This window comes from Nipponia nippon, unplaced genomic scaffold (genome assembly GCF_047370975.1).
Source record: "Nipponia nippon isolate SJK-2023a ecotype South Korea unplaced genomic scaffold, ASM4737097v1 scaffold_11, whole genome shotgun sequence".
Lineage (NCBI taxonomy): Eukaryota > Metazoa > Chordata > Aves > Pelecaniformes > Threskiornithidae > Nipponia > Nipponia nippon.
In genome coordinates this window covers 14,486,974-14,514,340 of record NW_028262302.1, presented here as the reverse complement: position 1 = coordinate 14,514,340, position 27,367 = coordinate 14,486,974, and the positions used below count along the sequence as shown (strand labels likewise).

Sequence of the window (27,367 nt, the reverse complement as noted above, 5' to 3'; positions counted from 1 at the left end):
GGAGAACAACGGAGTGATGGTAAACCAGTCCTTTGGGGCTATTGTCATTGATAGCAAGTGGAGATCATTAACAAAGAAGAATTCAGCTTTGAATTCTCTCAAAATTGAGTAGGTGAGATCCTTTGACAAGACCCACATTCCTGTTATATCCCATTCTCCCCCACCCCGATGCAGGCCTCATCGTCTTCAGAAGAGGTCCTACAAACTGGTCAGTCCCTCTGGCAGCTTCTCGCTTTATTGCGGAGTAGCCAAATTTCACTTGAAGCCACTATCAGTTTTACCATCAAGACATCTGGGCTAACTTCTCTGGCTTATGAAACCACTTTCTAGAGAGAACTCTTTAGTCCATGTAGCTGTAAAATGACTCCGGCATATCTGGGAGATTTAAAAAATGGTGGAGGTATGATAACAAGGATGGAGGTTTCTGAGGAAGATTTACTGTGTGTTAGAAATGTTTCTGTGCTTTGCACTTTGTATGTGAAAATAAGGGAGAGCATTTTAGTGAAGGCTGGGGAACAGAGCCAGGACAGACTTGCAAGTTATTTTGACTTTTTTGACAGACAAGATGCCTGCCTGTACTAAAATTTCCTGTTCATCAGGGATGCAGGGTTGCAGAGCAGGATTGTGGGGCAGGAAGCTATGTTACCCAGTGAACAAGGATAATTTAAATAAGGCCCATGACATAAAAGGCATATGGATTTATGAATTTATGTTATTAGGATTATTATGCTATTAGGGAGAATTGTGCCCAACTATTTTCAAGAGTGCATCTTTCAAACAATACAAACCCGTTATTGATCTGACAATACCAAAAGACAGGACAAGGCAGGCTTTAGCTAGAACATCAAATGTGAACATAAAGCAGCTGTGTTCTTTGGAGAGCTTGTCTGCCTCGGCACCATGTCTGGTACTGTTTGCCACAAGGCCTCTTCCTTGCCTACTGGTTGAAACACTTTTATGACAGCTCCTTGGCAGGTCCTGTGGCCTCGTCTGTCTAAATGGTGGCATGAGTGCTTTCCTCTCTTTTAGGGTGTTTCCCTCTCTGTTTTCTCCTGCCAGGCCTCCATGTTGAACAAGAATCCCACTTCATAGGCTTGATACAAATGGGGCAGAAATAACAACTACACAAAGTGCTGAGGGTTAAAGAAGGGCATTCTTCCAACCTGCCCCCCATCTGATTTGTTTAGATTGTTTTCCCAAATAAACAAACAAACAAAAGAGGGAGTGTGTATGTACCTGAATTTGTTGCACAACTTCAAAAAAATTACGTAGAAGGATAGACCTCTTTAAGACATTGAACTACTATATGTGTTGGGACAGTTGGCAGTCAGGTAATGGAAATTGTGTCTTATGGAGGGAAAAGGTGCAATGTGAGCTCACCCCTTATCAGACAGTGGGAATCTTCATAGGCACGGGTTATTACAAACTTTCTATCCATGCGAAAAGCTTTCTTCAGAGGTCACACCAGAAAATCGAGGCACAAGGCAAACAGGCTTCATCAGTTCAGCCACTAACAGTCCTTTTTTTCCCTTTTTTTTTTGTTTCCTCAGGAAGCACTGAGAGAAGGGAAAATCCCAAAGGGCAGCATAGGAATTGTATGTTCAACTCTACAGGCTGGTCTTGTATGTGAGGTGTATTAACATGAGGCATAGAAGTGGCCTGTGCAGAGATGCTCAGAACCACTAGGAATATTTGCAGGGATCCTGTCTGGAGAAGCGTCCATTGAGCTGTCACAAAAATGATTGGGAAGCACTACCTGTCCAGGCAGCTCCATAATGACGCTATGGCATTGTAACGTGTCCCACTTTCTGATGTTCTCGTTGCCTAGGTTTTATTTACAGACTGACAGGCACTGAGTATGTGAGATAGTAAGTTTAATACCACGGTGGTACAACAAACAAGTATTAACGGAATTTATCATTCATACAACTGCAAGTGACTTACCGGATGTAGGCATTTAAAATGTCTGAAAGTTTGTGATCTTAAATGAGCTATATATCTCACTTAGCAAGCCTGAACATCTAGCAAAAGCTTAGAGCTATAACCAAATTGTGGGCTCAGTTGATTATTCCAGCTTTTTCCCCCCCTTTTTATGCTATAGCTGATTATCTCCTGTTTTCTGTAACTTGCTTGTCTCCTGAATTTCCAGTTCTTCTCTACATGACCTTCCTCTTCCTTCAGAAGGGCTGCATGTAGTAGGAGGTAGAAATGGGATGTTACAGGACAGAGGACGTTGGTAATGTGGAGGAGATGTATGTGCATAGTTTAATCTTTGGATATGAGATAGGTATTTTAGCAAGAAGAACAAAAGTCTCTTTTGGTCATTGAGTGTTGAGATTGGATAACATTTTGAAATGCACTCTGAGTGGCAAAAAGCGAAGGATGGGGATGACTGGTGGAGCAAGAAAGGCGCTATTCCTGCTTCCAATACAGTAGTAAGTAGGAGTCAAGTCAGTGCACCACTGATTCCCAAGTATGAAAGGTTTGCAAGCACAAAAGGAACAGCACCTAACTCATAGTAGGGCTTTCCCAGCTGTGTCTCTGGATTATCTCCTGGTTGCGTCTTTAGTTAACTTCAGGATAGCTGTGGCATGTCCTAAAGAACTCTTGGCTGTCCAGGGGAAACTCCTTTTGGTTAGGATTGGGGTTGTTTCAAAAAACATTTCTAAACCTTGCTGTTGAAGCATGAGTTTGCTCTGTGAGGGCATCGCAAGCGAAAATGAGGTCTGTCCTACAACATGCTCATATGCTGGAGATGCTATCAGATGAATTGGTTTTGTTTTTTTACATTAATATGGTACAGTTAGTTGGCTTTGGAATAGTGCTGGCATCGGCTCTGGAAATGCTTTTCTCTATCTATTCTTTTTGCACTTTTAAGTTTACACATTGTGGTAGCTTCTGAAAAGATGAAAATTGCTGTCCTTCCCAGACAGCAAAAAAGCCAGTGTCTCCTGATGTGACCGTGCAGAATCAGAAAGCACAATGGCTTTCTGAGACTTGTGACCTATGAACTTCTAGTGAACTCTAAGGAAGCATTTAAACAAAACAGGAAAAGGGTCCTCAATCTTTGGAGGCATAAACAGAGAAGAAAGTGCAAGTGATGGTGTGACATTGCAGGCTACATCAAACTTTTATCTTTCCTGTTTTCTTAGTTTTAGCAGTTTAAAAGGTTCAACTGTAGCCACAAACAACTCCTGGAAATGGACGACCACGGGAATGAGGACGTGTGCTTTAGGTCATCTGGAACAATGTGCTCTTAACACAAGAGGCAAAGACAGATGTAAGCCAGCAAAATATGGGATAATAGTAGTATCACTCATATATGGGGTTGTTTAGTCTGGAGAAGAGGAGGCTGAGGGGAGACCTTATCGCTCTCTACAACTACCTGAAAGGATGCTGTAGCGAGGTGGGGGTTGGTCTCTTCTCCCTAATGACAAGTGATAGGACAAGAGGAAACGGCCTCAAGTTGTGCCAGGGGAGGTTTAGGTTAGATACTAGGAAAAACTTCTTCACCAAAGGTGTAGTCAGGCACTGGAACAGGCTGCCCAGGGAAGTGGCCGAGTCCCCATCCCTGGAGGTATTTAAAAGACGGGTAGATGTGGTGCTTAGGGATATGGTTTAGTGGTGGGCTTGGCAGTGCTAGGTTAACAGTTGGACTTGATGATCTTCAAGGTCTTTTCCAACCTAAATGATTCTATGATTCTATGTCCAGGTCACTTTATACATAAGAGTTATACATCCATGTCAGTCTCATTTACATTAATCATTTTAAAACTAGTTATATTGTTTTAAAAAAGAATAAATTCTAGCAATACAAAATATATACGATTGGTTTTTTGGTGAAAAGATGGCTCATTTTGCTGGAAGCATGCTCCCAGAATTGTCATACGTTCTTAAAACTACCCGATTAAAAAAAAACAAACCACCAACCTATAACCTGAGTAACTCTGTTAGCATGAAACTGTAGGTAGAGCAAACCTCAGTCCAGCCTAATCCTTATCCAGGTCTCAGTCCAAACCTAATGCACTGTCAGGTCACCCAAATTCTTCAGAGAATAGTCTTTCAGGACTTACTTGCAGACATAGTTTGAATCATTTTAACTATGCTGAAGCAATCAGGTAAGTAAATCTCTCCATGTGTCTGTAATGAAAGAGTTTGCATGAACATTATTTCCGTGTAGCTTATTCCCATAATAGAAGGCAAGAGAGCTACAGCAATGTGTAGCAGTGCCATCTGTATCCACACTTGGGATTTGACTAACAAACGTAATTCGGTTTAAAAAATCTGCTCCTACTGGGATAATTATACTGGCACAGAACTTCTCCGTCTTTTGCATCTTGGCTACATGTTTTTTGTGGTTTTAAATTCTTTGTTCACTGATGATATGCTTTCCTTGGCTTATGAGCTCATACAGAGTCTGCACCCAAAGTGCTGCAAGCCAAGCGAGCGAACTTGGCAGCCAGACTGTTTCTTACTTTCCTGCAGTGTGTACATTCATCAGAGCTCAGGATAGCCAAACTTTTGAGCTGTACATAAAGTAAGACATACCTTCTCATAATGGTGGTTTCCTTGCAGTTTCAAAAAAACGCCATAGTTATCGTGTTTTTATGACTGGAACATAACAGCTTGCTCTGCTACCAGTGTAACAGGTAGCAATCTAAGCAGTGCTCCACTGGGGCGGGTGAGAGTTAGCTCAGGAATCCCTGAATGGCACTGCATTGGCCCACACAGATCTGATCATCTGCCAGGCATCATTGTTACCCTCTTTTGGAAGGTTTTTGAGCGCTTCTGGCTGAATTCCTTCTTCTGCTCTCTACAAGATCTCAGAAATACTGATGAGTCTCAGCCAGTCCTCACTAATCCTGCTTTTCTTTATAAAATCAAAATAGTACAGTATAAACTGCATAGGTTGTTAGGCAAGTAAGGGAGTACTCACATGGGTGAACACCATGCTTTCACTCTCCTCTGCTGCTGCTGTAAAATGGGATTGCTACCAAAAGGGGCAGCTTGGTGCTTTCTCTACCTGGCCTCCTTCCAGCCTCTTCACTGCCTTCTGCCTTGTGCCACTATAAACAGGTAGGAAGAAGGATGGTGATCCGGACTGGGGAATTGGTTTGGCTTAAGACTAAAATACTGTTGTTAACTTTCTGAGTTTGTTTTAGTCCAGCTCAGTTCCTAGCTCCCCGATCCCATTCACGCACAGCCACATGAGCACTTGGGCTGTTGTAAAGGAGGGCATGGCAGAAGGTGAGAGCAAGTGGCAGTTTTTGGAGGGACTGGTTCTCTAAACAGCAGTTGACTGTAAAATGACAGTTTGATTTCCAGCTAGTGAGGCCAGTCCTCCTGTGCAGTCTCTATGGGCAACGGGTCATTCAGAGAAACGGAGTTGGGCTGAATCAGCCACTAGAGGGGCCTCCCTACCGTGAGCCGCTACAGGAACCCTACAGCTGCTGGTTGAAGTGTGTCCCTTGCCTAGAATTAGTCTTCGTGATTTTGAACACAGAAGTCAGAAATGAGCTTTCATCCCCGAATACTAACTTCCACTGGTTTATCGTTTGAAAGCTGCTGTTCCAGAGTACCTTCGGAAAAGTTTCCGGACAATAGCTGAGATTATAATGTGTTTTGCCAGAAGTTAGGCAAAAAACAACCATAAACTGGAGAAGCTTGGCTTTACTCACACACATCCTCCAGGGAACTACTGTGAAAAGAAGTCATATCTGGCCTTTTTACGAATCTTGCAGTAATGAATCGGTTGTAGATGTAGCAGAGACCTGAGGAAATCATTGCCCGTTATGCTTCTCATGCATTTCTCTCTAGCAGCCTCACCAGTAATGACCGGTCCCAGATACTGTGCAGCACCAGGACTCTTCTTTGAGCCTCTCAAAGCCAAGAAGAAGCTGCAGTGCAGATCATGCAGGGGTTTTTTGTGCTCCCTCCCTCCTACAGCCTCATTCCAGCAGTGGTGTGTTAGCATGTGATCTGACTTGATGGTTTGACCAACTGGAAAAAGGGGAAGCCTGTCCTGATATGTAAGGCTCAGCCCTTCCTCCTGCCCATCTGCAGCAGAGTAACATCTGTCCTGTAATAATAAAAAATAAAATCTAAAAAGCTTAAACTACAAGCAGTGAAAATCACTTTACCTTCTTTCCACTCCTTGCAAAAGATCCTATCATGACTTTTGCCAGGTGCTGATAAAATTGCTCTTTATCATACATTGAGAAAATATACTTCGATAACTAATGAAGTGAATGGAAATGCCTCATCTTATTCCAAAATGAACTCCCATGGAATTTCACTAGCTTGTGCCACATTGCAAGCGTCCAGCCTCATCTGAGCCCCTGTATTTGTTGAAAGGGTTAGAAGGCAAGGCGTGAGAGGTTCCAGCTGAACAAGGGAAACCTGCTTTGACCTGTAGCTGAAGCTAAGATGAAGAGGCAGATAGTTCTGATTGCCAGAGGGCTCAAGATCTTAATCAACCCTCACCCTTTTAATTAGCATGAAGCAGCTCATGAGTTGCAGCTTACAGCATTGGGCCGCAGAAAGTCACAGGAATAGTCAACTTGCTCCAGATCAGGAATCAGGTAAACATTACCCTGGGGCTCCGTGTGGTCACAGGTTTGGCATTGCCTGAGCTGGCTCTGCAATGTAAACAGAGGATTGTAATTTATTTAGCAACATTGTGCAGCAAAATGCAGTACAGTGGTGCACGAGATGAGATATATTTCCTACATCTGAAATTATTCAAGGGTTAAGATTCAAAAAAAGGCAGTTTAAAATAAAGGTATTTACCAGCTTTTTCCTTCCTAAGACCGAATCTGGTCTCTGATACATGTCATTCAGGTTTGTCTATATTGGAGCAAAGCAAATTCTTCCTTTGTAGCTCCTGTGCTTCATTTCCACAGCAGCCAAGAATGCTCAACACCTCTGAAAACCTGCTCTCCAGTATCTGGAAAGAAGTTCATAAATCTTTCTGTTTCTGCAGACTGTGTTTTAGATTGGTCTGAAACAGTGACATTCCTTAAAGAAAAAACATTCAGAAAGAAATCATTTAGGAAGATGGCTTCAATAACATCATGTTTCAATACATTCATATTCCATTCTGATACAAATATGAATTTTGAGCTTCATATACAGATGTAAATTTTAATAAAGTCTAAAATAAGTCCAGTGAAATGATAGCCGAAATAACGCACTGATATTTGTGAAATGAAACACTTCAAAACAGCAAACCCAAATCCATTTGTTTCAGGATTAGTACTTAATTTTGATAATGTTTGATAAAGTCTTGTATTTGGACCTTTTTGAGTTACAAATTTTCCTTAAGTTGCTACGCTTCCCTGAAGTGTTTAAATATCAGTGAAACATTCTGCAGCAGGAATCATGCTATCAAAGTACATTTACTAATTCTAATTACATTAATTAATGAACTGCACAAAACCATGTGAATATGATTAAGATAAAAAGTGCTCTGAAAAATAAAGGTTATATCAATGGCAAACAATTTAAGATGAAGGAGAAAAATAAACATATTTATTCCTCAAAGCCACCACAAATGGAGAAAAAGTACTATTCCATAGATTTTCAAGCCTGCTGTTTGCAGGTGATTCCACTCCCTGCCTACTTTCTAATGTACTCTTGGTTTAGGATGGCTTCACTGTTCATGTAAATAACGACAGGAATGTAAAATGGTCTCTACCTACTCCCTAGATCAATGACCCCTTTTGTATTTCTTAAGGCTTTCCTGGCTTTCCCCCTTCTTTCCTTTCAATGGGTGCTTCTACCACTTTCCCAGTACTCCACTGAAGTTATTAAACCGCATTTGTTGTAGCACCGTGAGTCAGCAGAACTCGCTGAGCAGTTGCAACTGTACAGTGCTCCAAGCCCAGTTCACAGAAAGCACCGTCGTAGGAGCATCATCTGCATCTCAGTTCAGGATTGCAGGTACTGCCAGCCACTTTGTGAAAGACATAATTATTATAAAAGCGATGCTTTCCATTTGCAAAGAGACAGAGAAAAGCATTCAGGCTGGATGATACTCATTTCAGATGCAGAGGAGAAACAAAGATGGGAAAGTTATACTTGGGCTGTGAGATACCACAGTAATTCAGACTGAAATATTCTTCTTCTGAAATGAAGCACAGAACAGCTGCCTGTGTATTTAGGAGTGCACAACCCAAAAATCAGAATGCCAGCTCATGCTGGCGATTGCCCGCCTTCTCCTGCCTCCTGCAAAAAAAATGTTAAACAAGAAATAGCTGTTACTGAAACTTCTGCTAAATCTTTATAGATACTTGCCAGATGCTGGAAGAAGGAAGATACTTGTTTTCGCGGTGAAAAACTCGTATTTACTGGCATCTTTTTTCTGTGAAAGATGTACACCTTTATACTGAATAACTATTTTCAGTAGCTCTAATGGGAAACCAAAATTACACGGCTGACCGAGGGGCCCCACTCCCGGAGCGCACCGGACGCCTCCGGCCGCGATGCCCCGGCGAGCACGGCGGGGTCTGCTGCGGCACCCGCCCGGGCCCGGCAGCACGGCGAGGCGGGCCAGGCACCGGGGCACAGGCACCGGGGCCCGGGCCGGGGCCGGCGCGGCGCAGGGAGCCCGGTCGGGAGGGACTTGCCCGTGGGAGCCGAGGCACGACCGTGCCCGTGCCCTGGGGTTCCCCTCGCGGCGCCGAGGGGGGAGCCCGGGAGGTGCCAGCCGCTGCCGCCCGCAACCGTTTAAATATAAACCCGGGCGCGGTGTTTCCCTGAACTTCAGTGCAGGCAGCCGAGCCCGCTATTGTCCCCCCTTCTCTAAGCAGCCGCTTTCTGGGCAAGGCGGCGGGGCGGCGCGGGCCCGCCCTCACGGAGGCACGGCACGGCTCCCCTCGGCGGGCAGGCCCCGGGCCCTCCGCCCGGTAGCGGCTCCGGAGGATACTCCCCGCCGTGCCAGCGGCAGGCTGCGGCGAGCAGAGCCGCAGGGAAGAGCGGCCCCGGCCGAGGCGCGGTGCCCGCGGCGGAGCAGGGGCCGCGGTGGGCCGGCGCTCCGCCCGCGGGGCGGGGGCACGGTCACGGTCTCGGTCCCTTTAACGGGGCGGAGGGGCCCCAGCCGCCCCCTGCTGGCGGCGCTGCGGCGGGGCGGGGCGGGGCGGGGCGGGGCGGGCGAGGCCCCTCGGTGCGAGCGGGGCCGCGGCGCGGCGGGTGTGTCCTGCCGTCGCTCGCCCACCCACTCGCCCGCCCCCGTGCTGTGGTCTGGGAGCGGGGAGAGGCGGGGACGAGCCGGAGGAGGAGGAGGAGGAGGAAGTGGAGGCGGCTGCGAATAGCGGGCAAATGGGGAGCTGAGCGGCTGCAGAAGCACCGCGGCCGCGCAGCAGCAGCAGCGGGCGGGCACGGAGGCGAGCCGGCGGCGGGGTCCGTGCGGGCGGAGGCGGCCCGGGAGAGGGGCGGCGGGGCGCTGCGGCGGGTGCCGCTCGGCGGGCAGCAGCGGCATGCCTGCCGGGCTGGCCGCTCCGGGACTGGCAGCGGGCGGGCGGGCTGGCGGGGGTAGCGGCTTCCCCGCCGGCGGGGGCACCTTCGCTGCCCGCCTGGGTGAGCTGCCCGCCGGTGCGGGGCAAGGCCTGCCGGGGGCTGCACGCCGCTCGCCGCCGGCGGCGGAGGCTGCGCCGGGCTCGGTTCAGCGGCGCAGAGCGGGCGGGTGGGAGGCAGCGCCGGCGTCCTCCGCGGGGAGCCGACTGATTTTCCTTTCTCTTCTGTTCTTAAAGCCGTCGCTTCGCAGGCGCCGAGCGCGAACGGTAGCTGGGCTGCCCCCGCCGCCCCGGGCTGATCCCCCTCCTGGCGGGGCGGCCGCCGCCTCTCCGGGCCGGCACCATGCAGACCTTCCTGAAGGGGAAGCGGGTGGGCTACTGGCTGAGCGAGAAGAAGATCAGGAAGCTGAATTTCCAGGCCTTCGCCGAGCTGTGCCGGTAAGGAGGCGGCCCTCGCCGCGCCGCGGGGAGCGCCGGGGCGGCCGCCGAGGCGGTTGGGGCGGGCGGCGGCCGAGGGGTGCGGCGGCCCGGGGCTGGGGCCGGGGCCGGGCCGCTCCGGGCTCGGCCGTGGCCTGCGCCGGCCCTCGGGCGTTTTGTGCCCGGTGCGTGATTCCCCTCAGCCGGCCCCCCTCGCCAGGAGCGGGGGCAGGCAGGGCTGGCCGGTGCCCCCTGGGCGCCCCGCTCCCTGCCCGCGGGCCGCGGCTGGGGTCTCCTGCCTCCCGCTCACCTGGGCGGCTGCCGCACGCTCCCGGGAAACTGGGTGCGGGGCGGTGCGCAGCGTGTGTGTGTGTGAGGGCCCGGCACAGCCCGGGTGTGCTGCCCCGGTGAATTTCTGTCCGCCGCTTCCCAAGAGGTCTATAGTATTCCCCGTGAAATAATCTCGTTTCGGATCTCTGCGGACCTTGCTAAGATTTGGAGCTGAAGCTGAGTTATTATTAGGAAGAGTCAAATGACTGGCAATAACTTTCCTTCGTGTCGTGCGAAAACACATGAAATTAGGGTATATGAACCTCTGAGTGAGCTTGTATTCACCTGAGATGTGAATGAGATGTCTGAAGGTGGTATAACTGCATCTATTTCCTGCAGTCCCAGAGGTAAAGGTTAGTTTGCTAAGCTGTAATTAGACTTTATCTGAATAGCTTAGAGGATAATATATGCAGTGTATTACACAATTTTATTATTTAATTGGGAATATAAACTCTTGTGTGGGTCCAAGGTCTTGTGACACATGCATTACAGGTTCTGATATTGAATAACTGCTTTTTCTTATTTATTTCTTTCTAATAGTAAGTTTATAACAAGTATATTAAATCAATTTTGATAATTGAAAATATTCTAAGTAACCCACGTTCTGGTTTCTGTGAAGTCTGTTCAGACTTTGCAGAATGTATTTTACGAGACTTCAAATACACTTTATTAAAGCATGTTATGCTAAAAACACCAATCTCTGAAATTTCTGTTGGCAGCACTTGCTCCTTTCTGTAAAGATGAAGGAGGCAGAAGAAAGAGAAAACTATTTCGAGAAAGTGGCAGAAGCTTTTACATCAGCTTGTGTTCTTGGCATTCTGTATCGTCTCTGTCAAACTTTAGCAAAACTTTTACCAGAGCTTTTTAAAGTATAGAAAAGGCCACAGGTTCTGGTTTAATGTCATTTTAAATTTCATGTGATTCTCCAAAGAACATACTTCTGGATGAATAATGTTAAGCTTTGACCTTACCTAAGAGATTTTCGGTTAGTTTTTGTGATGCTCAACAATACACTTTAACCTCTAATAAGCATAAGAAAAATGCCATTTCTAGGACCTTGAGGTTTGGTATAGGCTAGTTTTTGTGCTCAGAAACTAAGGGGAAATGTCAGAAAATACATAAAAAGCTTTTTGTAGTAATTTCTCCTTCATTCTTGGTATTATGTGCTGTACATTCTTATGTTTAGGAATCTCCCAAACTGACTTTCTGCCCTCCGCTGTCCTTGTTTCTCTTTTTGACTAGGTTCGTTCTTTGCTTCATTTTTCTCTACTTCAGAAATTCCTTACACTTGTGTTACATAACATGGATCTACAATTTCTTTGTGCACTGTACAAATTTATTAATAGTTTTAGGTCCTCGCAGTGCTGCGAAAATTGACCCCAAGGTGTGTCTCTTGCTACACTTTACTAATTTCTTGATGAAAATTAGGCTATCTCATTCTGTACAGGCTAAGCTCACTTTGAATAGCATTTACAGACATTGGATAGATATATCTTTTCAGTCATGCTTTGGTATTTTTAAAATCATTTAATATTGGCCTTTCTCTAGAAGCAGGGTTAAGTGTTTGGTTTAAAGATCAGTACAGTCACTGGAGCAAGTTGCACTGGTATCCTGGATGCTGTTTTGCTTCCCGGTAACTTCCATTGATGCCAGTGGGAGGCTGCATTCATTCAGGGAAAGATTTCAAGTATTTTTTGCATAATATCTGCTTGATTACTTGTGTGTTTGTTAGCTTTTGTTTCTGTAGAACAAGTGGTGCTAGGCTCAACGTACATCTTACCAGAAATATTGTGTATGGTGGGAAATAAGGCAAGCGTACTCATTCCTGTACAGTGATTCAGGCATTAGAAGTGGACGATGTGTCTGTCTGTCTACTCTGTGTACTTTACGGTGACTGTTACTTGGAATTTATTTGCCTAGTGCCTAGGGATAACTTTCTGGATGACTACAAAGTTCAGTTTTGTTTGTACGGGTTTGCAATGAAGCCGCTATATAATCCAGGAAAGTAAGAGAAGCCTGCTGATGAACTCCTGAAGTATGCTGGGTTTAAATCAGGAGTATTGTTAGGATGAGAAAAATCTTAATTTCTTTGCAGTCTGCCAGTGCAGCCACTTCTGCTGCAAAACACTGGTGTCCTAAAGGGATCACAGACAGACATTTCAAAATCTGTTTGAACCATCCCCTGGGAGATAGTCTAAGTGCTGAACCACTTTCTTAAGAGTTGGTTCCAGGTTTTGTCTCCATCAGCACTCCTAAGCTGAAATGTTGTTACATTGTCCTAGCTGAAATGAGACAAGGGAGTGTGAGTGGACCAGCAATTAAGGTGCTGCTTTGGGGCACAGGCAGGCCTGCCTTCAGGTTTCTGCTCCGCAAGGACTGGGCAGGAACCTTAAATTCTTTCCTCCCATTTGTATCCATCTTTAAAGAGCAAATTAGGCTGCTGGGTTTCTGTAGGTTTCCCTGTTAAATTTTGGCATCTGAATTCTTCCAGGTTTGTTACTGGAGCACTGGCACCTGCCTTCTTAAAATTTTCACTTGGTTACGTAAAGTTCTGCTAACATGTGTGACTGGCGCAGCAGCTGTCCTGCCTGAACAGAGTGTCTTGGGGCTTTTACCTAAGCTTTGTATCCACAAGGTAATCTTCCTTGTATCAAAGGTCTTTGAGCTCACCTGCACTTTTGGTCCTCACTGCGGCACACCAGGTCCGTCCTACCTGAGCTGTATTCTTCATAGAGCATAACAGCCTTGTCTGTGCCTTCCAGGTGTAGCCCAAGGAGGTGAAAGCAGTGCCTGTGGTGATACCTACCTCCACATTTATAGCCCAGACCAGCGGTTCCCAAATTGTTGGGTTACAGTCCACTGCAGCCCTTAATGCTTCTACATCTCTTTCAGGCTTCTGACTGGCGTGGTGAGCAAAAAGGCAGTGTGGTTTCACAAGCCTGTTGCAGAGGATCAGTGGTCCCTGCATAGCACCTTGAGAGCTGTCAACCTGGAGAACAGAGCACTTGCTTGGCAAGTGGGAAGCCTGGTTTCAAGCCGGCGTCTCCCAAGGGAGACTGAACCTGAATATGGGCCAGGCTCGCTCTGATCCTCTGGCTGAACCTGCCACTGTGTATAGAGAGGAATGTGAGCTCCCTCCCCAGTGCCAGGATAGCCATCCTCTGTGCTAGGTCTGAAGCACCATGGCAGGAGCATTCCTTTGGGATGAGATGCATCCTCAACTCTGGTCTCTGCTTCCCACAGCGGTTTTCAGTTCCACCCAGCAACTCCTTTGTATGTAAGCTGTTGGTGGAGTAAAACTTTTATGTTCCTTTCTGTGCGTCGGTACAGTTTCAGTGGGGAGAAGAGAGTCTCTGTCTCAGCCTTGCTGATAAGAGGGCATTCCTATTTGAGTTGTGATGTGGGATTGAGCTCTTCTGTGTGGAACACGGCATTTGATACGGCCTTGTTATCTCCTCAGTGAATTTATTAGTCAGGAGGCAATTTAAGAAGCTACCACTGCCAAGTTGTCCTGTGCTTTTGAGTGAAGCTGCTAGGTCACCATGCTTTGTGTTGAACTCTGTATTATCCGCATTATGCTGCGGCTGCAGTTCCCTCACTAGGGCCCCTTATGGGACTGCAGTGTGCAAATGGCTGGTTTGTGCATCTCAAGTAGACTTCCCTGTGAGCCTTTATGTTCAGCTCCACCAAGGTGACGGCACAGTCTCAGAGCTTTAAGTAGCTGGCTATTGGCAAAATATAGAGTACCTATAGCCTGCTAGAAAGTAAGACAAGGTTTCTAGGGACTCCTAACTGAGAATTTAGGAGCCTGTGATATAAGTGTGTAGTTCTGACATTGTCATATGTCCCTGCCACTGCTGAAAGGAACAGTTCCTCTTTCCTCTAGCTGTTTGGTCTTGTCCTCTGTCTCAAGCTGAGTTTAGTGGTTATGCAGTTGGCAAAGACTCTCAATCCAATCAGTTCACCGCTCATCACATTGACCTTGGAATGGTTGTCACTGTGCAGGTGCACAAGCAGTAATACAAGGTTAGGGAAATGGAGATGCACCATTCCATTACCGCGATGACAGAGCTGTGCTGTGAGTTCCAGAAGGTGGTAAAGACTCTTGGATACCCATATTAGCCTTTTGTAAAATATGCATAGATATACTGCCAGGTCTCTCTGGACGCTATGAATAAAAAGACTTCTGTTCACGCCATATGAGGAGTGGTGGTGGTAGTATAGAAGAATGCATATATCTGTTCAGAAAATGAGTTGAAAATGTGTGTTTGGCACCAGTTCAGATTAGTGAGGTGCAGCCATTTACAAATGGCTGTTCACTCTATAAAAGCCTCCATTTCCTTGGTAGCTGTTCTGCATGTCATCCATTAATATAGTCTCTTCTGGGAGCCACGGAGATGTGAGGCAGTAAGGTTATGGCAACATGTATAAGTTACAGTGATACGAGGTGAAGTAAAATACGCTTCATGCAAAAGGAGATAATTTAAAGTCACCGCATTCTGAATGATAAGCTGCTACTTTGTTATTTTGGGCAAAAGCATTCACATGTGCAACTCCTAAGTTTGCATGGTAATGTAGTAGCTTTTCTGTGTAGCTATATACATAATGAGTCAGAATTTCTTCTTCATAACATGTAGAAAATGAATAGCAAAGGAGTTGAAGAGTTGCTTGAAGATGTAATCTGTGTCATGATAAATCCTGCAATCCGACAGACAGAAGAACTGTGCTTGTACATCTTAATGTCCAGATTATTTACGGTCAGATTTTATTGTGCTTTTTTTTTTTTTTTTTTCTTTCCATAAAAGCACGGTGAGCATCTGGGAGGAAAAAGTTCTCGGGAAATTATAGACATTCTGAGAAAATCAAATTTTGCCCACAGAAGAAAATGGAAGTGAAGTAATCAAGAATGTCTTCTAGTAAAGCCCAGTTGTCTTGAGTTTTAGTGAGCAAGCCAAATTGTCTTCTTCCCTCCTTGGGAGATCATCCATGACAAACTGATCGCGTTCATTGACACAGAGGAAGCTAAGGCTTCTTGATCTGGTTTGGATTCCCAGGTGCTACCCACTGCTGAAGGCTGTGCTGAAACGAGACCATGTTCTTCAACTACCATCTGTATCAGTTCAGCAGGTCTTGGTTTTGGTTTTATGCAAGGGGATGTACTTTTCGTTGGGTATGTAGCTCCTGTTAGAGCACACGTCACCTGTACTGAAGACTGTTTGGGTATGACAGGTCACTGTGGTGGGTTGGTTTGGTGTTTTGTTTGGTTGGTTTTTATTGAGTTATGATGAAGCTGTTTTGATGCTGGTACCAGATGAATCTGCTGAACATAGCAAACAATGATTTTTCCCTACTAAAATATTAGTATGCCTAATTTAAATTTCTGTGTGACTTGATCTTGCCTTTTTTTTTTTTTTTCCTTTTCTTTTAATCTAAATTGATTCTTCAACTTCTGCCCATTTCATTTCTGTGACGGATAGTTAAGTCTTTTAGCACATATGAGAAGCTACTCTGTTTAGTAAATCTACCATAAAATGGTAAACACTCTTGTCAGTGCTGTAGATCTGTATGGCTCTCTTTTGCTCTCCTAAACTTTATTTGTGGTCTCTCATGTGCTATGGCCTGTGTACAAGAACCTAAATATGAGTTTTAAGATAGATTTAAGAATAATGCTGGTTTGAGGGTATTAAATTAATCTGTTTCTTTATATAGCAGGCCATGAAGTATATTGCATGTTTTTTCCAGGAAGAACTCAGGGGATTTTCTTTAACCCCAATTCCCCATGAAAAAACCTAAATACTACTTTTGTTAAATGCCTGGCTTGTGCCAGTTAGCTTTTACAGCCTTAAAAGCCATAAAAATAAAACGTATGTGTCTTGATCAATAGCTCCCATTGTTGCTTGTGTTAGTCTGAAACACTATATCATGAGAAGTAACCGGCGGCCAGATGGGTGGGTAAGTTTCTTTGACATCAGCTCTAACAAAAACTTACAACTAGCCTAATGGTAGAAATTATACTAAGCCATGAAAAGGTGTTGAAGGTAGTAGCAAAAAACCGTGTATTTCTTGGAGGAAAAGTTCACTGTATTTCTGAGTTCCTGCTCCTTCTTCCAGGAGTCTGTAGAGAAGACTTGACATCCCAAAAGAACTGTATATGTGTGCATTTTCTTAATCTCTGAGAGCACTTACTGATAGGCATCCTTCTCACAAAAACCTTACTGCCTTATGCTTGCAGAACCATTTCATGGGAACACGGAGCGCAGCCGCTTGGCAACAGAAGTGACTGTAACAATCACCCTTTCATAGCGACTCTGTTTTGTGATCTAGCAATCATTTACCTTAGGTTCAGGAAGTTTGTGTCCTCCTTACGGTACATCCCTTTACCACAACCTGTTTGAACTGATATGCAGCGAGGAACAGTAATAAGCTTGGTCAGGTGGCAGCTCTTCAGAGAAAGTTCTGCATTCTTTTGCAGATCGCAGGCTGAATACAAATTGACAGTGTTGCCAAAAAAAAAAAAAAAGCAAATGTCATCTTGGGGTACATAAGTTGGAACACAGCCTTCAAGGCGGATGAAGTAATGCCTCCATTCTGCACAGCACTGATAAGGCTGCTGCTGCAGTAGCCTCACCTACTGCCTTTAGTTTGGGGCACGGCATTTGAAGGAAAAGGCAGATCAGCTGGAAAGTGCCCAAAAGGGAGCAGTGAGAAGGATCGGAGGTCTTGAAAATACACAGTGTATTGTACTGTGTTATTCAACATAAAGAAGAGGAGGCTCGATGTGGATCTTCGAACACTGTAAAAAGCTGTTGCAGGGAAAAAAAAACCAAACAAACCACACCCCTCACCCCCCCAAAAAAAGTATTCCCCAGTTCCATTGCAGGTAGAACACAAAGTAGTGGACTTCAATTGTGCCAAGAAGGAGGGATGATAGGTAAGTGGAAAGGATACTGTGATTGTCTAGGTAGGCAGTGGAATTCCTTGCTTGAGACTTCTAAGATGGGTTTGGACAAACATGCTGGGAATGACATGGGCCTGTGGTCCCATTTCAAGGCAGAGATGTTGACCCCTCCACTGTCCCTGGTTTGGTCCAATCCGTTATAGCGCAGAAGGTGCCTGACAAACAGTTCTTTGTGTACATTAAGTAATTCGAAGTCCCTTTACTAATTTCAGGAATCATGACTTGGGATGTCTAGGCACACAGTAGGCAGCTTTTTCGAATATATAGGCTCAACCTGAGAGGGGTGTCAGAGATGACGGAAAGTGTTTGCTCTGCCTTAATGTACTGCACCTGGGAAGCACTGATTGACAATGTATCTCATTATATTGGCCAGATAATGTGCTATTCATCTCAACAGTTGACGCTTTTTGGTGAGGTGACATTCTTGAACGTGTTCCAAGGAAACAAGGAAGCAGAGCATGTGAAACACACTAAAATAAGTGTGGTAATAGATAAAATAAGCACCTGTGCTGGGCACATCTGTGTGATAGTGCTGTGGAACAAACCCTCTTCTGTCTGGTTATCTTCTTTTTCTCATGTTTGAGTTCAGTGTTCAGTCCTCAAAACAATGTTTTGTTTCATACTGATGGAATTTAACTCCCCTCAGAAGGCGTTATGCCTTCTATATGATCAAGGAGGAAACTGCTGATACTTCCATACTGTCCAAATACCACACAAATACTAGTTAGTATTCTCTCTCTGTGCAGAGAGAAATCCTGTTTGGAGGACAACCATGTACTTTAAGAAAGGCTTTCAAAATGACTGAGTTTCCTTGAGGGGGTATGTCCTTTAGTTCCAAGTCAAACATCCTTAGCTGTAGTTCTCTTTCCTCCCAACTGCAGTGCTTGGGCTATTTTGGCCGGGGTGTGATTGCCACGTGTACAAATTCTGTCAAATAGTTCCTATGAATTGGGAATCAAAGCAGAAGTCTGCTCTCTCCCACAGCCAGGCTACTACCTGTGCGGGCAGGAGGGTGTGCACTCGTTGAGGCCGCTCTGAGGGCTCCCAGGGGTCTGATCTGTAGAGTGGAGAAAGTAATGTTTCTAGATCTAATGGCACTCTTAGGAATGTAATTGGCAGAGGCAGGCCCAGAACTTGGAAGCAGGTTCAGTTCATGTTGAGCCGCTTAATCTTCTCTCCTTGGATGCCAGTTAGTGAAGATTTAGAATGCGTCTCGTTTTGTCTTGTCATGTACTGCTGAGTCATGCTTGCTTGCTTGGAAGAATTTTAAGTCGGTCCTTCCTCCTCAAAAACTCAGGCTTATTTTTCGCTCTTCATCACACTCCTCACAGGCTTTTCTTCCTCCTTGTCCACAAGCCATCCTTGGTCCTTTCCTCTGTAACGCACTGGTTCTGCACATTCGGTCTGGGTCCTGAGGCGTTGCCTCGTGAAACTGAATTCTCCGTGGTGCTGCTGGCAAAGGAGGAAAAATACTTGAATGAGACGTGTCTGTAGCAAAAAACCAAAATACTAAATCTTGAGCTGTGAGGCTGGGATGCTCCTGGCTTTCGCTCTGAAGGTCCATCTTTGTCCCGTCAGACCACACCACAAACATGTGTGCACGTTGAAGGAGTCTTCCCCCCTTGAAGAGTGCTAATGGACTAAAAATCGGTGCTTTCATAGAATCATTAAGGTTGGAAAAGACCTCTGAGATCATCGAGTCCAGCCATTAACCTAACTGGCAGGTCCACCTCTAAACCATGTCCCTAAGCACCACGTCCACGCATTTTTTGAACGTTTCCAGGGACTGTGATTGCACCATTTCCCTGGGCAGTCTGTTCCAATGCCTAACTGCTCTCTCTGTGAAGAAATTTTTCCTAATATCTAATCTAAATCTCCCTGGCACAACTTGAGGCCATTTCCTCTTGTCCTATTGCTTGCTACCTGGGAGAAGAGCCCAGCACCCACCTCGTTACAGCCTCCTTTCAGGTAGTCGTAGAGAGCAATGAGGTCTCCCCTGAGCCTCCTCTTCTCCAAATTAAACAAGCTCCGCTCCCTCTGCCGCTCCTCATCAGACTTGTGCTCTAGACCCTTCACCAGCTTTGCTGCCCTTCTCTGGACACGCTCCAGCACCTCGATGTCCTTCTTGTAGTGAGGGGCCCAAAACTGAACACAGTACTCGAGGTGCGGCCTCACCAGTGCTGAGTGCAGGGGCACTATCACCTCCCTCGTCCTGCTGACCACGCTATTCCTGATACAAGCCAGGATGCTACTGGCCATCTTGGCCCCCTGGGCACACTGCTGGCTCATGTTCAGCTGGCTGTCAACCAGCACCCCCAGGTCCTTTTCCTCTGAGCAGCTCTCCAGCCACTCTTCCCCAAGCCTGTAGTGTTGCATGGGGTTGTTGTGACCCAAGTGTGGGACCCGGCTTTAAGAGGCCTGTTTGGGTTGAATGTTTTGGCCAAAAGCAACTTGGTTGTCCTTTTCTGAAATCATCTTTTTTAAAGTGCTGGTGATTTTTCTACTTCCTGTAACTTTCCCCCTAATATTAGTTATGGATAAGCACATGTAGTAGTGTAGTGTGTTTTCTTACAGCAGAAGGAGATAGTTAAGAGGATTCTTTGGAAACAAGGCCTTTGGCACTGCATGTTGTAGTGCTTAGTAATGACTCACTGTCTAAACTTGATTAAGATATCTGTGTATTGGGGCAGCTGGTTAATAGGTGATAGAACAAGTGATGTCTGGGGTGATTAATGGCACTGGAAGGAAATCATATCATGAAGGTCCACTTGCGACATGCCACACCTGCCCCGTCTGCAGCAACAGTGCTGCAGCCCTTTCTCCCTGCCACTCTGAACTGACTTTCATGGTTACAAGAACTGGTGTAGTGACTAGGCTTATTCCTTATCTTGTCAGCCTGATTTCACTGCAAGGATGGAAAGTGTCATCATTTGTATAGGTGGGCTACAAAACATTGCCTGTTGCAGCAATATGCTATGTTTTAGTGAGTCCAGAAGTGACCGCTTAAACCCGATGGGGCATGTTATTAAACATGCGTGTTTCAATGAGAATCTTGGTTATTTCCTTGTAGTTAAAAAACAAACCAGAGAGATGAATGTAAATACTGATAACTGTTTCTCTTCAGCTCTATCTGAATGTCATACAGCTGCGTGTAGATGCTCCTTTGTTTAGGAACATGCTGTTCCTTTGTATTACAAAAACTCAGTTCAGGAGGATCCAGTGCTCTCTGCCTGCTGTCACGGGAGTCTGGTACCGGTACAGCCAGTATGGGCTCTCCTTGCTGCCATTTGAAGGGCAAGAGGGTAGCACGGGGTAATCGCGAGGTTACTCGCACACAAGTTCATCAGTGTGTTTTGTTTCATAGCAGAAGCCCTAACTGCTTGGAGGTGTTCTGGTTGACAGGCCAGCTGGAGAGCGTGAGGCCAGCCAAATAGACCTGAACCTGGCCAGCCAGTACCTGAATGATGGTTGTAGCAGATGCTTAGAGAAAGCATGAGGCACAGAGCAAATGTGCTCACCTTCCCCTTGGCAGACCCTCTTGCCTTCCGTCAGTCACTGGTTTACAGACTCCGATGGCAGCACTTGTGTCCGTGGTACTGTGTTTAATAGCCACAGCTGGATCTGCTCCACATAAACTTTTAATGCATTTTTGAACTCGCATTCCTGATATCACAGGAACGTAAGGAGGCTATCAGCGCATGTTGGCTATTCTCTAGTTTTGCTGTGAGTAAAACATGAGCAAATATAAAGTTGTTTCTGCTGTGTTGTGGGGGTTTTTTTGTTTTGTTTTTGGTTTTTTTTTTTAACCTTTAAAGGAACAGGCATTACTTATTTTTAAGTGTGTGTATACATGCTCATTTTACTAAAACACTCTGGCTCTTTACCAATTAAAAAAAAATTATTTCAGTCAAGATGTCATAAGAAGTCCAGAAGTTCTCTCCAAAGAAAAAAGACTTTCCTGCTAAAAAAAAAAAAGCTTGCAAAAGAGGGAGGAGGAGGAGCTAAGAGCTGAGTACAGCTTAGGAGCCATCTTCTAACTTCATCTAGTGCGTGCTAATCTGTGACTTACAACCAACAGCAGAGGGTTTTGTGGAACCTAAAAACCCCTTGTAATTGAAGAGAGGAGAGTGTCCGGATCCACATTTGCTGCCTGAGCAGGTTAAGTGGTAACATAGCAGAGGAGCACTCTCCAAAAGTGAAGTACAATATTAGTACTGCAATAGTAACAGAAGCCCTATCTCTGTAGCATTTATGCCAAATGTACAATTCATTTTCAAATAAAATCTGCACCCGTCTTGTCTGATACTGACAGCATTGAATTTTTTTGGTCTTTCTGTTGGTTTTCAGTTAACATTGCCTTTCTGTAGTTTCAAGTACGGCTTTAAGAGTTGCTTCAACTCAGCGTTCTTTCACACTGTTGTCTAAAGTAAATTTTCTTTGCCAGTTAGTCTTTAAGCACAGACTTACATGCACTCAAACCAGCCTCATGGTTTTAGAGTTACTGTGCTCTCTGGTACAGGTGAGTGCCGATAACATGTCAACTCATGATGTTTTCATCATGTGCAGCTTTAACATTAGTGTCCTGTGAGATAGTCTGGGTAAACCACATTATCAGAGACTCTTTACAAGGCCCCCTGGTATGATAGAGCTGTGTGCGAAGCTCAGCATTCAGATATGCTTGCTAGTTGGAAGGGTGGGAAGGGAGGATAGAGGGAGCTTGTTCTGAGGCTGCCTGTGGTGCTGCTCTTGTTTTGCCGACAAAGAGGGAGCTTAATTCACTGGAGCTGTCAATCTGGTAGTTTTCAAGCACTGAAAGAAAACTCCTGTAAAAGTGTGTGTAAGTGTACGTGAGGGAAGAAAGGGAAAAAGAAACTAACAAGTCTACTATTTTGATGAAAGACTGATGGTGGAAAAAAAAAATAGTACTTGTAGTTGCTGACCTGCACCCTGTATCTGGCAGAAAAGGGGAAAGCATAAGAGTGAAAGGGGAGGAAGTATTGTTGCCAGCACACTGAGTTGGAGCACCATGTGCTGTGCAAAGAGTACGTGATGATAAAATTGAGCAGTGCCCTTTGTCACTCAGCAGAAGTCTTATTTTTAAAGACTGCCACCTTCTAAAGCTGGTTTAATCTATGGAGAGAAAATGGTTTGTGCTATGCCTTTAGCTGTTCCTGGTTGCATGAGCTGCAAGTGGGAGCTGGGGGTATAGGAGGAAAAGAGATCTGTTTGCCAGTGGACAGGCACTGGATGGGGTTATATTTTGACTTTGGGGCTTGACATTTTGGTGTAATCCTTCTTTCTATCTCAAGGAATAGATCAAAGTCCAGGGACTCTATCCAGGCTGGAGTGAATTTGGAAGAGAGTAGGGGTTTTTGACCTTTTTCCTGGCCTTTATAGAACCAAAATTTTAGCACGCTTTGAGGAGTAGAAAGTACAGGCTTGCTGCTAGATAGGGGGTTGAAGCTCTGTTTTCTTTTTCTGTCTCTTTCTGATGTTATTTTAGGCCCTCAGTTCTCAGCATCTGGGAGAATTTGTGCTTTGAATTTTGTTCTATTCACAATTCAGTAGAGTGAAAAATCTTTGGTCATAGACATCCCCAAGTTTAAATTGCTTCTGTTTGGGGCTAACTTTGTTTCAAGAACTCTCTAGCTAGTTTCCCTTCTGATTCCTTTGTTGGTGCAATGTGATTGTAGCTTTACTCTTTATGTATGCTATAGGGCATTGATCTTCATCACCTTTGTTGCTTACTGGCGATGGATTGCCTATTTTCAAATAGCATTGCACCTCCAGGTAGAGCTTGCTTGTAGATCAGAACTTGCTTTTTTTCAGTAAAAACAGTGGATCTCACTATTGTCTGTTAAATGTAATTTAAAGCTTCTCTTGGCTGTCTTTTCCTTGAAGTATATAACAGGTTATTGCTGGTTCTGGGTATTGTAATCAAACCACATGGATCTTTAGCATATAAGCTCATGTCTCCCTGAGAAGGCGCTGGAGAGTAGAGAAGACTTGACTTGATGCTGATCAGCTGCTGTGTTTTAATGGTGAATGTTTCTAAGAGACTGGTGGGATGTAAGTGCTCATTTGAGTCAACTCGGAGTCTGACATTTGGAGCCCGAAATGATGCTGGAAGGAGCCAGCGGTGATTGAGAAAGGCATAGGGTCATTAGGGAATTTTGTCTTTTTTTCTATAGGTAAAATAAACTCAGGTGCATAGTACAGAACTACGGTTGCAGCCGGCTTCACTTCCATGTGTACTGTGCTGACCACCAGATTTCCTAGTAAAATTTTTTTCTCATTTTTGTGCTACTGTGTTAAGCAGTTTCCTGATCAGCATAGTGCTGCATCGTGGCTCACAATAGGTATTGTTTGGGTGGGGGCTGGCACAATATTTTTGCGCTGTGATTTGATCTGTCATTTGTCTTGAATAATCTATTAAAATGTAATGCTTAATCTCATTCCTTTTTGGCAGGTTTTCCTCTAGTATTGTTGCAGTGGTAATGAAACAGCGTAGCTCTGATTGCAAGAGATCACTGAAGAAAAACAATATTTTGGGATGTTTCTTTTGTGTCTTTGGCTATAGAACAGAGAGAACAGCCACACTGGAGGCAGGGTAGGTTGGACCTTCAGTCTGACATGCTGTGGCTGTTCGTATGTTAACAAATAACTTCCCTTATTTTCCCTTGTTCCTGGTTTCTCCTGTTCGCCATTGTGAAAAAGGTCTATAGAACCAGAGAGAGCTTTCTTCAAACAGGAAAATGTGTTTCTGGAATCACAGAACACGGGTAGAGCATTTACTACAGCTAATGTATATTTTTAAAGTTACTTTTCTTTCTTTGTCTGCCAGCTTTGGTACTAGTGGACTGTGGAAAAGCGTGTTTGCTCCCTGCCCCCTACCCCAAATTACACTCACTGCAATTAGGAGACCTTAATTAAAATGCTTGGTTCGTAGCTTGGGCAAAGAATTTGGAAACAAAGTCATTTATTCTAGGGCAGCTTTACCACAGATTTCTTCTGGGGCAAAGCTGTTTCCTGATGTGTAAGACCGAGAGCTCTGAATCTGTTGTTCTGTAGACAAGTTAGATGCAGGTCAAGTTCTTTGTACTAGTGCTTATTTCTAAAATAGTAATCCTTGCATATGAATTAGGCTGAGATTCTCAAAAGCTCCTACTTGTTAAGGTGCTGAGTTTTCTTGACCTTGGTGAGAGCTGAGCACGTTTGCAGACCTTGGCGTAATCCAGCTCCCTCTGAAGCTGTTGGAAATCTCTGTAGTTGGATTCCTTGGGAACTGGATATACCTGGTGTTCAGATTTATTTTTTTTTTTTTAATGGAAAGCCTGAGATGGAAATTGAATTTGTTCACAGTGGCACAAGTTCAGTGGCAAACCTGGGATCAACACATGGACTTCTTTTGCTAGTTTGTTCTTGCTTTGTTGCGCCATAACTACTGAGAGCAGGCACTTAAAAGATGTAATGGCTTGATAACGATGATTGATGGCCAAGAGTCAAAAGTGTGGTAGGTAGTAATTAAAACATGCAACCACGATGCCATTGAAAGTGCTCTGAATGCCTACTTGGCCCAGGGAAGTATCCGGTAGCGTAATTTGAAATGTTTTTTGTAGAACTAAGTATAGTATTTGAGTTTCCTGTTACTTGTTAGTGCTGCTGCCACCTTTTCTTATGTTGAATGATACGTGGGTGTGAAAGCGCCCTGTAAGAATAGATTTCTAGCACACTTGCTGCTGCTGGTAGTGAAACCTGAAACACAAAATGTTTCTTTCTGGAAAATGCACGTGGTCCATGTAAAATTTCCCTGTTCCCTCTCCCATTAAATCGAAATAGATTGCCAGTTGTTTGGGGCTGATCCAGGCAGAACGGAGCAGCCTAGCAGTGCTGCTAATATTACAGTAAAGCTAGGCTTGTGCTGGAGAATGTTTTTGGTTAAATATTTTTCGGTCTTTAAAACAGTAATGTCTGTGTGGGGGTGTTTTCAGCAGCCTCTTTAGCTTTGAGGGGATAATTGTTGGAGTCTTCCATAAGAACAGGGATGAAGGTTCTCTTTCAGTAAAGCTTGACCTCCTTTTAATGAAATAAAAACTATTAAAGGGTTAACTCCCCCCCCGCCCCCCCCTTCTCTATATATCTTTGAATGTGAAAATTCTTTCCTTGGCTTTTTCCCTCCCCTCCAACACTTCAGGAAATTAAATTGTTTATTCAAGATGTCTGATGTCGGTGTTGGGACACCCACACTAGCTCAGGAACTCAGGGGCATTCCTGCAAGGCCGGTCCCCAAAAACCTGAGAGGTGGCTCTTTCTTGCTGTACTGTAAACGTATAGTTGGACTACGAGGAGTTTTTGAAGCATGCTGCCCAGACAGCTTTGAAACATGAGTAAAGTCTTAGGTGTACGTAGATGAGCTGCAAACAATTGAAACGTGTTTAAATCTTGATGTCTTCCATGTATTCACTGGGGTGGAGGCTGTACAGGGAGTTTCCAAATCAAGAAATACTCTTTAATCCAAGAGAGAGAATAGGGAAAAGCCTCTTGAATCGGGCATTGGCCTGGCAGACAAAATAGGGTTGGCTTTTGGCTCTGTAGTAGGCTTCATTGTAATTTAAGCACATCAGTGAATTTCCCAATATAATACTTTTTCTACCTGTCAAATGCAGAAATCATAAAAACCTGTCACAATGCTGTTGTGTGGCTGGACTGACTGCAAATTGCTCAAAGATCATCTCAAAGGAGAGCGAAAGTATTTCTTACTTTATCTTGATATTTGCCAGCAGCTCTTAATTCACATCTATCTACTCCACGGCATGGTTCAAAATTAAAAATCCAAGTTGTTAAAATTTGTCTGCTCCTCATTGATTTCTAGAAAAGAAATATCATTGAACCCAGTTGCTGAGGAACCCAACATGTTTTAAGAATTTTAGCTGTCTCTTAACTACTGTTCTCTCTCAGACCTATTTAACTAGTAAATGTTTTCAGTTTATCATATACAGAGTAAGTGATTACTCAGCTTTTGCCAAGCTAAGATTTCATCTTCTTGCATTGACTTTCCTAACTCGGTCATTTTAATTTGTGGTGAAAATGAAGCTATAGTTTGAAAAGCAAGAGGAGAGAGGGAGCCAGGAGGCTGTGTAACAATCCAGTCCAGAAGAGACAGTGATAGGGATAAGGGTTGTTTTCTTGCTTATATTTTTCTCTGCTTCTTGTGTGGGTGCCTGAGTTCCAAGAAGGCCCTTGTAATCCTGCAGATAGAGCAAGTAGTTGCCATTTTCAAAGTGCACACAAAACCTGATGAAATGCAGGAAAATGAAACTCTGGAAGCTACAAATAAATTTGAGCCTGAGGCTAATGGGAGGGTTTTTTTAGTGATAGAACAGTTTACCTAACACGGGAACTTTGGAAAAAAAACTCTCAAAAAGTAGGAGTCTTTTGTTCTTCTTATAGCAGCTTATCTAAGAAAGTGCTATGTAACTTACTCATCTAGCTGTGAACTAAAAAAAAAAAAAATCGCTTCTCAGAAGTTATTCATTTTCTTTCACATCTGCAGGTTGTTTACTGGGACTGGCTCTTCAGGAAGTCTTTACTCCTTTGTGTTTATTATACACAATTTACTTGTAATAAATGTCTGAAAGACTTGAATGATTGGCTGGCTGAGGGTTCTATCAGAAGTGGGGAGCAGCCTGGTTTTGTCATGCTTATTTAAAAATTAAAAGATCAGGTACGCTCTGCAGCCTTTTTTCTAAAGGAAGCTGCTCTTCACCATTGTACCAAGAAACTATTTTTTCCCCTCTGAATGAGGCCCTGGATCTCCTAGGAGATTTTAAGACTGCATAGTTATTTTCTGAAAAAATAAAATCATTTGATGCATCTTCTGACATGATGCTTGAGAAGCAGCAGAATACCTCTTTCAGGTGATCGACAAGCAGCACAGACAGTGCTTTGGTCTTCCTTTATAGGTGAGGATGTAGCTGGGAACCGCTGGCCATGTCACATCCTAGCAGTGAAAGTGGAGGAGTGTAATCTAAACGCTCCCAAGAGAAAACAAGGGGGGCAGTTAATGTGCTTTAGATGAAGCTTAGTATTTTAAGGTGAGCTTGGTTTATGTCAGTTGCCTCATCTGTAGGACTGTGAAAACAGTATGTCT

General features: G+C 44.6%; 1 protein-coding gene and 1 long non-coding RNA gene across 6 annotated transcripts in view; one reads left to right on the top strand and one right to left on the bottom strand.

Annotated features, from left to right (window-relative positions):
• Positions 1-27,367, top strand: part of ITPK1 (inositol-tetrakisphosphate 1-kinase) — a 174,164-nt gene that overhangs the window by 8,665 nt on the left and 138,132 nt on the right. The window contains exons 1-2 of one of the 4 annotated variants that reach the window (XM_087747558.1): positions 9,223-9,383; positions 9,750-9,950. In XM_087747558.1, coding sequence (XP_087603684.1) covers positions 9,856-9,950 — 95 coding nt within the window. In that variant the 5' untranslated portion in view covers positions 9,223-9,383; positions 9,750-9,855. Of the gene's footprint in view, positions 1-9,222; positions 9,400-9,749; positions 9,951-27,367 lie in introns of those variants that run through there. The other 3 variants (XM_087747556.1, XM_087747557.1, XM_087747559.1) reach the window with 3 other exon arrangements.
• LOC148056836 (uncharacterized) lies at positions 3,164-9,069 on the bottom strand. Of its 2 annotated transcripts, XR_015702307.1 has the most exons (4): positions 8,296-9,069; positions 6,790-7,017; positions 6,484-6,638; positions 3,164-6,079 (listed from the first exon to the last, which is right to left on the bottom strand). It is a non-coding gene; the product is annotated as an uncharacterized LOC148056836 (long non-coding RNA). The 2 variants fall into 2 exon arrangements; XR_015702306.1 differs by having other exon boundaries at positions 3,164-6,638.